This window comes from Hyla sarda, chromosome 6 (assembly GCF_029499605.1).
Source record: "Hyla sarda isolate aHylSar1 chromosome 6, aHylSar1.hap1, whole genome shotgun sequence".
Classification (NCBI taxonomy): Eukaryota; Metazoa; Chordata; class Amphibia; order Anura; family Hylidae; genus Hyla; species Hyla sarda.
Window position 1 is genome coordinate 275,456,224 of NC_079194.1, and position 15,196 is coordinate 275,471,419.

Consider the following 15,196-nt stretch of genomic DNA (forward strand, 5'->3'; position numbering starts at 1 on the left):
CAAAGCATGAGAAAGCGGGTTGATTTTCTGTGTTGCTGCTCAAGTAAATCGAAGCACTTCTGGTATAGGCCCTTAAAGTGTTATCCTTTACTTACATTGAGAATCCCTTTTATAGTGGCTGTGTATTAACGTCCCCCCTGTGCTCTCCCTGGCATTCACTTTGGCAAGCTGTCTGGGCTTTAAAAGCAACAAATAGCAAGTGTTACATGTACCCTGGGATTGCTGCCTCTTAAGCAGTGATTAGCAGCTGGCATTTTACCCTGTTTAAAAAGCCTGGCACTGGCAAATTGGGCCGCATGTTGTACGGTTATATAGCAGCTAACCCCTTTTGTGCCACCTGCAATTTTGGAGTGCAGGTTTAATATTATGATTTATGCCTAATATGTGCACATTAATGGTTTAACTCTGCATCCTAAAGTGGTTTGATTATCTCCAGCAAAGTGTGCTTACAGCTTATGTACAATAAAGAATATGTTGAAACTACTACAAAAAGGGTAAAGTTAGAGATTGGACTTAAGGGGAATGTGTCATCAAAAATGTTTTAAATTAAGTTTTCATGTTTAAACATATTTAAAAACAAAATTTTGGTGACAGTTTTTTTTTTTTTGTAAATGTATTATTATGCTATCTATATTTTAAAATATTCCTGAAAACTAGGGATCGACCGATATCGAATTTTTAGGGCCGATACCGATAATCTGTGACCTTTCAGGCCGATAGCCGATAACTTATACCGGAATATCTGTATAAGTTATCGGTTATTCCCCCCCCGGGCGCTTTAAATTAATGAACTGCAGCAGCTTTTGCGAGGCCAGAGACCGCCGCCGCCACCTGCTTCTCTCCCCCTGCCTGTCCTGAGGTCCTCCCTAGTCCAACCACCACCGCTGCCTCATTGCCTCCCCCATCCCTGGTTTTATAATTACCTGTTCCCGGAGCCCAGGGGTCGTGCTACTTCTGGCTCCGGCGGCGTCCTGAGCTGTCACTGTGCGCACTGACGGTGACGTCACGTTGAGGACGTCACTCGTCATTGCGCTGCGCAGCGCGCAGGACGCCGCAGGAGCCAGAAGTAGCGCGGACCCCGGGCCCTGGGAACAGGTAATTATAAAACTGGGGATGGGGGAGGCAATGGGGCGGCAGTGGTCTCTGGCCGGGGAGGCGGGGGGGACGCGTGCATTATCGGCAAGGTAATTGCTGATATCGGCTGATATTCACGATTTTGGACATTATCGGTAATATCGGCCAAACTAATAATCGGTCGATCCCTACTGAAAACTTGCAGTTTTTATTCTGCCACTAGGGCTAAAACTTAGCTGAAGCTTCCTGTTCTGTACAGATCACTTCCCAGTAGTGATTTTCTCTCAGCACAGATAGAGTACAGTAAAAGGTGACACCAGTATAGAGATAACACCGGATCTACCACCATTCACAGCAGAGCTCAGCATCCCTCTCCCTGTAGAGAACGCTGTAGAGAACAGAACACTCAGCAACAAATGGGACAGGTCCTGTCTGTTGTCTTAAAAATATAGGTGATACATTCCCTTTAATGGGAGAGATAATCAAAACAATTTGCAATTTGCATAAACAAATGTTTGAGCATATTTTTTGCCAAGAAAATGAATGATCTAAGTAGAAGGTACAAACTGCACAGTCTAAAGAAGGCCAGATTTTCTAACAGTGCCTGTTGAAAATGTTTCATTTTCTTAGGCTGGGATTTCATATGTTCAATGTCCAGCATATGTAAACCCAGCCTAAATTTTGACGCAACTGATGAAAACGTGCATCAGTTGTCATCAGTTGTTTAGCATCCTGGGTCACGAGTTTCTGAATGCCGGACAGGGGAATGCAGTTAGATGTATTCCCGTGCTGGTCCGGCGAGTCCAATCATCCGGTGTCCAAACTGAGACACCGGATTGATGTAAACTGTCCCATTCCAATTAATGGGATCAGTTCTAGCATCAGTTTCCCTCCTGCACATTTTCTACAGCGCTGGAGGGAAAAGATGGCGGACAAAAGTAAAGGAGGCCTAAGACTGTGTAACTTTGCACTTTCTTTTTTTATATAACTGTTTTACATAGTTACATAGTTAGTACGGTCGAAAAAAGACATATGTCCATCAAGTTCAACCAGGGAATTAAGGGGTAGGGGTGTGGCGCGATATTGGGGAAGGGATGGGATTTTATATTTCTTCATAAGCATTAATGTTATTTTGTTCCATGAATGTATCTAATCCTGTTTTAAAGCTGTTAATTGTTCCTGCTGTGACCAGTTCCTGAGGTAGACCGTTCCATAAATTCACAGTCCTCACGGTTTTATTTATACATTTCTCAAATTACAGTATCAAAGAAAGGGGAGTACATGAAAAAGAAATAAATATATATAAATATCACATAACCAAGTCATACATTTAGTTTAATGTCTGTATGGAAGAAGGGGGAATGGAGAAAATAAGGAAAAAAGAGGAGAAAGAGGAGGAGAGTTTAGAAGTTAGGTATCAGGGAATAGAAAGAGTGTAAAGTCTAGGTAGGGAGAATGAGAAATGAAAACTGGTAGGGTGGGGGTAGGAGTTAGCGGAGATGTTTCTAAGAACTAGGTTGTTTTTGATTATCTCCCCAAATGTGTTTTTAACAGGACAGAATCTTGTCCTTTTAGGAGATGGAATATAAATTCAGGGATGTGGAAATCATATCGCCCGACGCCCTGGACAAGTAGTTTTGGGTGCCGGGCAGGTGAATTTTTTTATAGATTTAGCCCTGTATCGGGCTAGCAGGGACAGACAGACTTCTCCCTTATTTTTCTTTAATTCCGGTGTGAGGTGCAGGAGCCAATGCAAGTCTGCACCTCACACCGGCGCTCAGAGTGTATGGAGGGGGCACTGGTGGCCCGCAGCTGATTTCAGTAGCCCCCCAGCCGGTGTGAGGGGATCTCAGGAGAAAGGGCAGAGCCCGAGGTCGCACGTCTGCAGGAGATGATTAAGCCACGCCCCCTCATCCCCCCCTCCTGGAGGATGGAGAGCGCAGCTCTGCATAATACAAGACGACAGGGGGAGAATGAGGACGTCCACAGCCCCTCCCTCCACCACACACAGCTCCTCCCTCCCCCACACGCAGCCTCTCCCTCCCCCACACACAGCCCCTCCCTTCCCTCTGCTCTGTCTACACAGGACCTCATTTATCATGGGGAGGTTTCAAGTATTCACGGGGGAAAATACAGAGCGGGGAGAAGACGTGTGTGAGGAGACTGCATTGCACAGGCTGGGGATTTCACCTCACACCGGCTCAGGTGAGGAGGCCGAGCATGCAGGCGGCGGGAAGGGTGGTTGTATATGTATGTAATGTATGATTGGGGGGGGGGTAATGTATGATGTGTGCATATGTATGGTGTATATGTAAGATGTGTGTATATATGATGTGTATGGTGTCCGTGTATGTGTGATGTGGGGTGTATGTATAATTTGTGCATGTGTATGGTGTATGTGTCATGTGTATATATGATGTCGGTGTATGTGTGATGTATGATATAGGCGACAGCGGCAGGTGTATGTATGATGTGTGCATATGTATGGTGTATATTTATGGTGTGTGTGTGTGTGTGTGTGTGTGTATATGTGTGTATGGTATATGTGTGATGTGTGTATGTAATGTATGATGTGGGGGGGTAGGTGTATGTATGATGTGTCTATGTATGATATAGGGGGCAGTTGCCGGTGTATGTATAGGTGTATGTATGTATGTTTTGTACAGGGGCGGACTGACAAGTGCTGCTGCCAGTTGTGCTATCTCATTTTCTTTATTTTTAGTGTCTTCTGGTCACCCGCACTGAATTGCACCATCAGAATCCCACCCTTCATACTCACCCGCTGACCAAGAGCCCCACGGATGCACGCAAACACCCCCGAACCAAAACTACAACTTCCATCATGTTGCACCTTAACCTACACTGTAGAACTATAAAGTTAACATGCTGGGAGTTGTAGTTTTGGTTCAGGTCAGCTGCAGAGCCATAGGCTGCATCAGGGCATGCTGGGAGTTGTAGTTACTAACTGTAATTCCCAGTATTCCTTGACACAGCCTATGGATCTGCAGCTGACACAAACCAAAACTACAACTCCCAGCATGTTACACAATAACCTTAACTGTACTACTATACAGTGCAACACCCACACAACCATAGGCTGCATCAGGGCATGCTTGGAGTTGTAGTTATCTAGTAACTAAATGCAACTTCCAGCATTTTCTGACACATAAATTAGAGTAAATAAAAAGCACCACATAAACTGGAGAAGAAGAACCCCCCCCCAGTAACACAGCATTGTTCAGTCTTCATAGGGACTTGTATATGGTGATTCAAAAATATAAGAAGTGCGTATATATGTGAATAAGCCCCTTTTTTCTAATAAAAGTTCAGATAAAAAACTACAGATCATGTCACATAAGATTACCCTCATCCCTAATTGGAGTTATAGGGGTCAGATCGGGGGGAGGGGGGGGGCCTTGCCTCGGGTGTAAAAGGAGCTACAGCTGTCCCGCCACTAATATCCTGGCATGCTGCGATCACTGTGGCCGCTATTAAACCATTAGATCACCACTGTTAAAGTTGACAGCAGTGTCTAAAGGGATCTTATATCCATCCCTGGTGGTCTAGTGGGGTGAATCGTACTATTTTGGTTGAAATTATTTTGTCTACCAGGACAAGTGGATTTTCTTGAGGGACAAGTAGATTGTGTTCCGCTTTAGTCCCTTGGACAAGTAGTTTTTTTTTTTTTTTTTCAACACCCCTGTTCATTAGAAAAAAGTTGAGCAAAGCCGGCAGTTTTGGCAGGACCATCCTGTCTGTGTATGTGGGCCTCCCAACTCTTCCTGACAAATGATGTCAGGTCAGATCAGAAATGTTGGTTTTTCAACTGCTCGCTCCTTTTGTTCTCGGAGATAAGCTGCCGTCAGAGGGGTCTGGTAGAGGTTTACCCTATATTGCTGCATATAGATTATTATCACTGGGCCAAAAACCCTGATTAAAACATACCATTTAATAGAAATATGCTAAAAGCAATAAACCAACTGTTGGTCTGCGGTGTCACAATAAGGTCCAATAACAGAAAAGATACATACCTTAGGACATCACATAAATACCAAATCCTTGTCCCAGTTAGCCCCTGTGTAACTCCAAAATGTTTCCTGTAAACACAAACCTGTCCCAACATGTTTCTCCATGTAGATTAAGGGAATCATCAGGTTTTGGCACAATGGCACTTGACGGGTTTAAAAGTTCACACCTGATTTTATGTGATCCCAAAAAAATGTTGTTCAGATACGTTGCAACATATAATGCATGAAAAATGGATATACAGTGGTCCCTCAACATACGATGGGAATTTGTTCCAAATTAACCATCGTTAGTTAAAACCATCGTATGTTGAGGGATCCGTGCAATGAAAAGTATAGGATGTTATACTCACCTGTCCCCGCCGCTCCGGACCATCACCGCTGCCCTGGATGTCACCCTCCATCACTTTCGCTGCGTCCCCGGGGTGTCCCCGCCACTCCAGACCATCTCTGCTGGCCAGGATCGTCGCTCTTCATGGCCATCATCACGTCGCTGCGCACGCCGGTCCTATTGGATGACGGGACGGCGTGTGCGGCGATGTAATGACGACGCAGGAGAGCGACGGAGATGCAGGGGATCCTGAAGAGGACGGTCCGGAGCGCCGGGGACAGGTGAGTGATCAACACCGGACCACACGGGGCACCTTAAACGGCTATCCGGTGGTAGCTGAAGCAGTCTGCGCTGCCGGATAGCCGTTTATGCGATGGCCCCGACATACAAAAGCATCGTATGTTGATGCTGCCTTCAACATGCGATGGCCTCTGAGAGGCCATCATATGTTGAAATGATCGTATGTCGGGGCCATCGTAGGTCGGGGGGGTCACTGTATCTGCCCTTCTGGGCTCCAAGTAAAGTGCTCAGCAAAGAGAGCATAGAGAATGAATAAAGTTTGAGACAGTTGACCTCCATTATTGAAATCAGAGGGAGTCCTATCTTGTGGAAAGAGAATAACTTTTAATCTTATGGTAATTCATAACATGAATGAAGATGACTTGCGATAAGCTCATACAGAAGAGTGGTATAGTTGCACACATTCCCTTTTAAAGGGGTACTCTGCTGCTCAGCATTTGGAACAAACTGTTCCGAACGATGGAGCCGGCACCGGGAGCTCGTGACATCATAGCCCCGCCCCCTCATGACGTCACACTTGCATTGAGGGGCGGAACGTGACATTATGAGGGGGAGGGGCTATGACACCACGAGCTCCCGGCTCCAGCGTTCAGAACAGTTTGTTCCAAATGCTGAGCAGCGGAGTACCTCTTTAATGTATTTTCAGTGATTTTGTATTAAGCACTGTGATTTTATTTCCCTCTCTACTTAGGAATCCAGCTGGATAAGGTATTTGACTATAGTGAGTATTGGGAAGTCGCTAGAGGTCTCTACTCTGCCTTTGACTGTACAGCAACCATGAAATCTGGAAATGCTGATGTGTATGAGAATGAGATCCCTGGAGGCCAGTACACCAACCTGCATTTCCAGGCTCACAGCATGGGGCTGGGGAACAAGTTCAAGGAGGTGAAGAAGGCTTACACCGAAGCCAACAAACTTCTTGGAGATGTTATCAAGGTAACCCCACGTGTTTGCTATGGCTACGAAGGTCAATAAGCATCCGGTAAAACCTTAGTAAGGTTGGGTTCACACCACGTTTTCTTAAATACGGTCCCCGTATACGGCTGAGAGGAGGGGGCGGGGCTTAATAGCGGTGCCCGCACTCAGCCGTATTCGGGAACCGTATTTAATGTATGTCTATGAGCCGACCGAAGTGAACCGCAGCCTCCGGTCGGCTTCATTTTCGGCCGTATGCGGTTTCCCGACCACAGGCAAAAACGTGGTCGACCGCGTTTTTGCCTACGGTCGGGAAACCGCATACGGCCGAAAACGAAGCCGACCGGAGGCTGCGGTTCACTCCGGTCGGCTCATAGACATACATTAAATACGGTTGCCGAATACGGCTGAGTGCGGGCGCCGCGATTAAGCCCCGCCCCCCTCCTCTCAGCCGTATACAGGAACCGCATTTAACAAAACGTGGTGTGAACCCAGCCTAAAGCTGCTTTTATTAAAGTGCATGGGTTAGATGGCAGATATTACAGCTCCACAGACAATGCGGTAGTGGTTTATTTGTATTGTGTTGTCTTTGTCATTACGTTCACCAATACTAGCAACGTTCAATGACATTGACATTCAAATATTGGTAATTATTACCTTTTGTTCTAGTCAATAAAGGGGCCATACTCTTTACCTAAATGTATTTTATTTATTTTTTATCTGGATAATAAAGAATCCTTAGATAAGAAATCCTATACGGGAGCTTAGTGCCAGTCCAGGTATTGAGCAGAACAGCTAGTTATATAAGATGTACTGGTATAAAAGATACTAGAGATGAGCGAACTTACAGTAAATTCGATTTGTCACGAACTTCTCGGCTCGGCAGTTGATGACTTATCCTGCGTAAATTAGTTCAGCCTTCAGGCGCTCCGGTGGGCTGGAAAAGGTGGATACAGTCCTAGGAAAGAGTCTCCTAGGACTGTATCCACCTTTTCCAGCCCACCGGAGCACCGGAAAGCTGAACTACCGTATTTTTTGCCGTATAAGACACACTTTTCCTTCCCCAAAACTGGGGGGGAAAAGTCGGTGCGTCTTATACGGCGAATACACCCCTATCGCGGCGGTCCCTGCGGCCATCAACGGCCGGGACCCGCGGCTAATACAGGACATCACCGATCGTGGTGATGCCCTGTATTAACCCTTCAGACGTGGTGATCAAAGCTGACCGCCGCGTCTGAAGGGGAAGTGACACTAACCCGGCTGCTCAGTCGGGCTGTTCGGGACCGCCGCGATTTCACTGCGACGGTCCCGAACAGCCCGACTGAATAGCCGGGTTAGTGCTTACAGGACACCGGGAGGGACCTTACCTGCCTCCTCGGTGTCTCCTCCGTTCAGGGATCCCCTGTATGGCCGGCGCTTTCCTTCCTCGTCATCACGTCGTTGAGTACGTGCGTTGCCGTGCGTAACTACGTGATGACGGAGAGCGAGGATACCCGGCCGGCAGCAGAGACGTTCCGGAGCGACGGGGACACGGCGACAGCGATGGAGCGACATCCAGGGCAGCGGTGACTGGTCCGGAGCGGCGGGGACACGTGAGTATTACCTCTTATGCAGTGGTCTTCAATCTGCGGACCTCCAGATGTTGCAAAACTACAACTCCCAGCATGCCCGGACAGCCAACGGCTGTCCGGGCATGCTGGGAGTTGTAGTTTTGCAACATCTGGAGGTCCGCAGGTTGAAGACCCCTATTGGGTTCAAAATCTTACATTTTTTAGATTTTGCACCTTATACGCCGGTGCGTCCTATAGAGCGAAAAATACGGTAATTTATGCAGGATAAGTCATCAACTGCCGAGCCGAGAAGTTTGTGACGAATCGAATTTACTGTAAGTTCGCTCATCTCTAAAAGATACCCATACTAGGCAACCAGTTTATCCCAAATTTATAATGTATTTGCCTAATTTCACTCATAATCTAAAGGCGGTTGTCTAGACAGCTGGGTGTTGTTGCCGGGGGCCTTACCAATTTAGTTTATTCTAGTATTTAAAAGTATACATTATTTTTTACAATGTTGCTTTAAAATACACCTCTTTTACATTAGTAATTGTTTTCCCACCAAACATTAATCAAATTTGTAAAACATTGCACAATTTTTTTTTGTTTTTACAGCACTTAAAAGAAGTGCCATGTCATTTAATTCAGGCGTAATACATGCACTTTATGCTATTTTATGCCTGTTTTACATCCCATAATTTGACATGTTAAAAGGAATTTGTCAGCTGTATATCATGCTCAGAGATGCAGATATGGACAGATAACTGCTAGGAAGGCAAAACAAATGATACCTATCTCTTAGCGGATGAGTTTGCAAAGTTATAAAATCACGTTTTCCTTCTAAGCCCAAGATCTTTAGAAATGGTGCTGTTCTGCAGCAAACACAACATTGAAGCTCATTTTGTTTGAAAATACAAGCATCATTTTTTTTAGCCTCAAAATGCACTGTATAAATAGTCTTGCTACTCCGTGCCCAGATAATTCTATACTTAAAACTCCCAAAATGTTCAGTATATAAATGTTAAAGGGGTACTCCGGTGGAAACCTTTATTTATTTATTTTTTTTTTTTCATATTAACTGGTTCCAGAAAGTTAAACAGATTTGTAAATTACTTCTGTTAAAAAAATCTTAATCCTTCCAGTACTTATCAGCTGCTGTATACTACAGAGGAAGTTCTTTTCTATTTGAATTTCTTTTCTGTCTGACCACAGTGCTCTCTGACACCTCTGTCCATGTCAGGAACTGCCCAGAGTAGAAGAAAATCCCCATAGCAAACCTCTCCTGGTCTGGACAGTTCCTGGCATGGACCGAGGTGTGCGCAGAGAGCACTGTGGTCAGACAGAAAGGAACAACTTACCTTCCTCTGGAGCATACAGCAGCTGATAAGTACTGGAATAATTTATATTTTTTTAATAGAAGTGATATGCAAATCAGTTTAACTTTCTGGAGCCAACTGATTGTTTTTCACCAGAGTACCCCTTTATGTGCATGATAGGTCTTATCGCTGCGGGTCTCCCCAATGGGGTTCCGGCTCCGCCCCTGTTAATGACATTTAGCACCCAGCACATCAGCTGGTCGAAATACACCCCCATCCATTCACCTCTATGAGAGAAGCGGAGAAACGGTGTTCGTTGGTCTCCGTCTCTCTCATAAAGATAACTAGAGGGGACATGTTTCGACCAGCTGACATGGGTATGAAGTGTGCATTAGGAGAGCCGAAGCCCTGTACAGGAGCCCCCCAGGGAACCCACCACCACTGCACCTCCCTTATTTTCACCTTATGTAGTTATTGTTGTATTGACTGCAGTTTCATGCTATGTCACTAGGTGAATTAATCTACAATACAAATAAGGTAGACACCGCCTGGTTGGTCACTGTTTATGAGCTGTTTGCTTTACTACACTGTTATATCCTGGGGAGATCAGAGTACGAGCCTTATTAAAGGATTTTGATCATTGAGTTTTAGAACTGGTCATCTGTGCTGGAATAGTGTTAAAAAATTCAATTACTTCTATCTTGATTATTAATAGATCATAAACTTTGTGTGCCGTATGCTGCGAGACATCTGTGACCCACCAGGGAGATGTCCACTGTGCTGGTTTTCTTAATAGGGGTCTCTCCACCTTTCAGTGCATATATAGCCCTGGTTTAAAGCAGTATTCACATGGAATAGTGGGAATCGGAATGAATGTATCCAAGTTCTTTAAGTCGCTTTATAATTCATTCTAATTAATGTTTCCTGACAGATTCTTATCTTAAATTAATTGGCTGCAGTTTCTAATTGCTTAGGAAGGTGCAATAAAAGATAAGCAAAAATTACTTCATGTTAACAACCATGTAGATTATGACCAATGATAAGAAAAATAGCAGCTTTAATAATTGGGGCTGCAACGGTTAATCAATATTTTCGATAAAAATCGATAGCTGGATTCGTTGACGACAAATTCTATCATCGATTAATCGAGCTTCGATTCGTTGATATTAAGAAAGAGTTACAAATGTCATAATGCTGGCGTTATTTGTAACAACTTTTTTGGGTCAGTGCTGCACTTCTGTGGGTGGCACTGCGCTCCGCCGGCTCCCAGCGCAGGCATATAAAGTTACAGTGCTGTGATGTCATATTCCCCGCTGGGAGCTCTGATTGGTCAGCATTGATTGACCAATTAGAGCTCCCGGAGTAGAATATGAAATCACCACACAAAACTTAATATTTCCTACTGGGAGCCGGTTGACTGGAGGGTGGAGCGCAGTGCTGAAGGGCATGCTAGAAATTGTAGTTTTGCAACAGCTGTAGGCACCCTGTTTGGGAAACACTGAGCCAGGTAATAATAGGGGCACAGAGGAAACAATATATGCCGACTGTACATTTTTTTTTTTTAAGTAAAGCCCCCCCAAAAAACTGTTTTAGTTTTTCCTTATTCATTGATTAATCAATTAATTTATCGGCAATGGACCCTACTAGTAATTAAGCATCTTCATAAACCAACCTCACCGGAGGAGCAAATATTATCGTTTCAGTGCTTCTATAGTACAGTATATGTACATATTACAATAACAACATCTCTACCCTTTATCTGTGCTTTTCTATATCAAGCAGTGGTGCAGTCTCATTGGAATTTTTTTCATTGAATGTCACAAAAACATGTCAAAAGTTTTGATCGGTCAGGGACTGAGTGCTGGATTGATCTCGGTTGGGCGTTTCACTCCCTGGACTCCCTGAGATCTCTGCAGTTGCACTAGACAAGCTGCTTAGACTTCTAATGAAGCTACAGAGATCACAGTGAGCCGGGGAGTGAAGTGCACAGCTGCAAGCTTTTCTCCACTTGTTCTAACATTCGCTGGGGAGTCTGAACTCTCAGACCCCGACCAATCAAAACTTTTGGTATGTCTCTGTAACATGTCAAAAGTTTTGTTAAATGACACTTTATCATATTTAAAGGGGAACGCTAGTACTTAACTTATCCCTTGCAATCTCCTGCTGGGAGCCCCAGATCTCCCCTTGTTCGGGTCAGCCACGATCCGTGCACAGAGCTGTGTCGACCACCTCATAGAGCGGTGGTTGATGCGCCAACTCGATGCATCTCTATGAGAGAGCTAAGAGATACAGTGCTCGTATATCTCTGGCTCTCCCATAGAGATGCATGGAGGGGGAGTGTCGATCTAGCAGGAGATAGGGGATAAGTTGTTAAATGGGTACTCCACCCCTAAACATCTTATCCCCTATTCCTTTACCTTTGGATAGGGGATAAGATGTCTAGGAGTAGAGTTACCCTTTGAGTGCCAGGTTACTCGTACCGAGTTCCTCTTTAAGCTATTGGTATTTTGTAGCATTGCTGCTCAATTTTGGGCCTTGAAGACAATCAAGTTTTTTTACAACAGTTTTAGACCACTTTAGGCTTATTGGCTTGAATTTTTTTGAATTTCATAATAAATGTTAAGTAGATTTCACAGGCAAACTTTATTGATGACCTATTCTCAGAATAGGTGATCAATATTAGATTGGTGAGTTTCTGACACTTGGCACCACCACTGATCAGATGTTTACCCAGATCCTTGGTGCCAGCATAGAGAAAGAAACAGAGCTAGAAATAGACAGCTCTCTACATTGTGTAGTGGCCGTGCAGTGTTACTGCAGCTCAGCTGTCATTTATTTCAACTGGAGCTGAATTTCAGTAACCAAGCACATCCACTAACACCTATCAAACTGTGACCGTGTTATCCGTAGTGCTGCACCTGGTTTTTAATCTGATGAAATAAAAGAAAAAGTTTTATCTAGACCATCTGCTGCCGGACAGTTGAGTTTTTACTTTGGATAAAATTGTCTGAAGTCTCCCAGCTGTCCATGCATAAAGGCAGATCAAGAGGGGGAGCTGGAATGTTTTTCTTTGTACTAAAGTCTGGCTCAGTTTTTTTCTGTATGTGGGTGACGTGGCTTGAGCAAACTGTGGATCCGCGGGGGTGCCAGGTGTTGGCAACTCACTATCTTGAGGATTGGCCATCCAAAAATTTTACCTAGCAAAGTCCTTTAACAAACATAGTGAAACCTCTTTTGACTATGAAAAATTGTTATGGAAGTACTGTAGTCTTTTAAAGAAGCCGTCTGCTTAGGAGGTGATGTGATAAAGGATTCAAATGTCTATCCTCGAAAAATCTGGACTAGATCAGCAGTGGTCTTCTGAGGTTGTCTCTAATAATATCAAGACTACCTGTACTGTTCAATGATAAATACATAATATCTTCTTATTGTTTTTTAACTAGGTAACACCTTCCTCAAAGATTGTGGGTGACTTGGCACAGTTTATGGTGCACAATGGCTTGTCTCGTGAAGAGGTTGAAAATATGGCGGATGAGCTCTCCTTCCCACTCTCTGTAGTGGAATACCTGCAAGGTTATGTGGGAATTCCTTATGGTGGTTTCCCTGAACCACTGCGTTCAAAGGTAAGAAAGTTCATGGCTACCTAACTTTTTAGTTGTATGCTAAGGTTAATGTAAATTTCAAAGCATTCTAGATATTGTTTATTTACAATGTTAAGTTGATACGTGACATTTATACATGTTGCTTTGGGAACTCAACACACTTTTATGTATATAATGTCATAAGATAGAAGCAGGATATTTATTCATAAGAGTTAATTGAGTTAAAACTGAGATTCGTCCAAGTGTTCAGATTCCCCAAAGAAGTCTGGAATCAAATGCTGGACTGTCTCATACCAGACTTCTCCAGGCAATCGGAACATTTGGAAAGAGGAACGACTTTTACAAGGTTAAATAAATTGGGTTTGGCGAATCTTAGTGAATATTTACTCAACTCTAGTTAAAATGTAGGGATTGACTTCAGGTTCAGGCACGGGCATGTGAGGAGCACAGAGACAGAGCTTCTGTCCCTCAACCGGGACAAGCAGTCCCCTGACCTTCTGCCAGAGTGCAAGCGGCAGCTTCTCCATGTGGCCGCACGGCTCCCGGCGGCTCTCTCCTCCTGCACTGCAGCGCCCGCCATCTTGTGCATGCAGTGCAGGGCTCAGGGCGCACACAGTTATCTCAAGGGAGTGACGGACACCGCACACAGACTGGCAACTCTGGAGACCCCTGCTATATATAAGGGTCTGCGCCATTGCTCCCGCTTCGGTCATGCTGCTCCATCCTCGGTACCATCAATGGTTCAGGACGCACAGGCTTAATCCTCAGCGATGGAGGTTGCCCCCAGTCAGCCCTTGTTCTCCCAAGATGGGGGGCCCCCAGCACAGGCAGGAACTCAACTGATCCAACCTTTGGCGGTCACTACAGAGGTTTCAATGTCTACACCTACGGACCTTCAGACGTTGTCAGCAGCATTAGTCCAGTTGATCACCCCTACTATACAACAAACACTTGAAAACACCATTCTGATCTGGGAGCCTAGGCTGAGAGATTTTGTGAGGCGGAACAGATGATCATTGCATTAGAAGACACAAACAGCGGCTTAGCTATCCGGCTGCGCCAAACAGAAACCGTTTCCGAAGAAAAAAAAAAACTGGGAGTCGCAAAACCATTGCGACATTTAAAACAAATATAACACTGCATATATTGTTTCTTACCTTAATGCTATATATACAGAATCGTGCAGTCAGCTGTCAATCTGAAGAAAAAAAGGACTTTCACTTAACAATGTAAAATATGTTTTTGCTGGGGTGGGCTTTTTTTGTGCCCAGGCCTGGGGTGGGCTTTTTTTGTGCCCAGGCCTGGGGTGGGCTTTTTTTGGGCCCAGGCCTGGGGTGGGCTTTTTTGGGGCCCAGGCCTGGGGTGGGCTTTTTTGGGGCCCAGGCCTGGGGTGGGCTTTTTTGGGGCCCAGGCCTGGGGTGGGCTGGGGAGAGGGGTGTTAATGCACTGGGGAGAGGGGGGTTAATGCTGTCGCGGGGTGAGGGGTTAACGCTACCGATGCCATGGGGTGAGGGGTAACTTAACCCCTCACCCCATGGCAGCGTTAACCTCTCACCCCGCGGCAGCGATAACGCTGCCGCTGCCATGGGGTGAGGGGTTAAGTTACCCCTCACCCCATGGCAGCGGTAGTGTTAACCCCTCACCCCGCGGCAGCGATAACGCTGCCGCTGCCATGGGGTGAGGGGTTAAGTTACCCCTCACCCCATGGCAGCGGCAGCGTTATCGCTGCCGCGGGTTGAGAGGTTAACGCTGCCCCTGCCATGGGGTGAGGGGTTAAGTTACGCCACACCCCATGGCAGCGGTAGCGTTAACCCCTCACCCCGCGGCAGCCATGGGGTGAGGGGTTAACGCCCTGCTGTCAAGTGAGTAATGTACTTTACATACTCACCAGCTCCTCGCGTGGCGTCTTCCTCTCCCGGCGGCGCTCCTCGACTGAGGCGCAGGCCGGCGACGTCACTGTCATGTCACATTACATTGTCACATGACAGTGAGGATCCGCGCGGCCCCGGAAGAAGAGACTCCGCTCCGATGGCACCAGGGCAGGTAAGTAAACTGACGATGCCGTGACGGCGGCTCACGG

At 45.6% G+C, this 15,196-nt stretch overlaps 1 protein-coding gene across 2 annotated transcripts in view; it reads left to right on the forward strand.

Annotated features, from left to right (window-relative positions):
* PC (pyruvate carboxylase) overlaps positions 1-15,196 on the forward strand; it is a 537,865-nt gene that overhangs the window by 508,024 nt on the left and 14,645 nt on the right. For both annotated transcript variants that reach the window (XM_056527381.1, XM_056527380.1), the window contains exons 17-18: positions 6,422-6,666; positions 12,958-13,137. In XM_056527381.1, the coding sequence (XP_056383356.1) occupies positions 6,422-6,666; positions 12,958-13,137 (425 nt within the window). The remainder of the gene's footprint in view (positions 1-6,421; positions 6,667-12,957; positions 13,138-15,196) is intronic.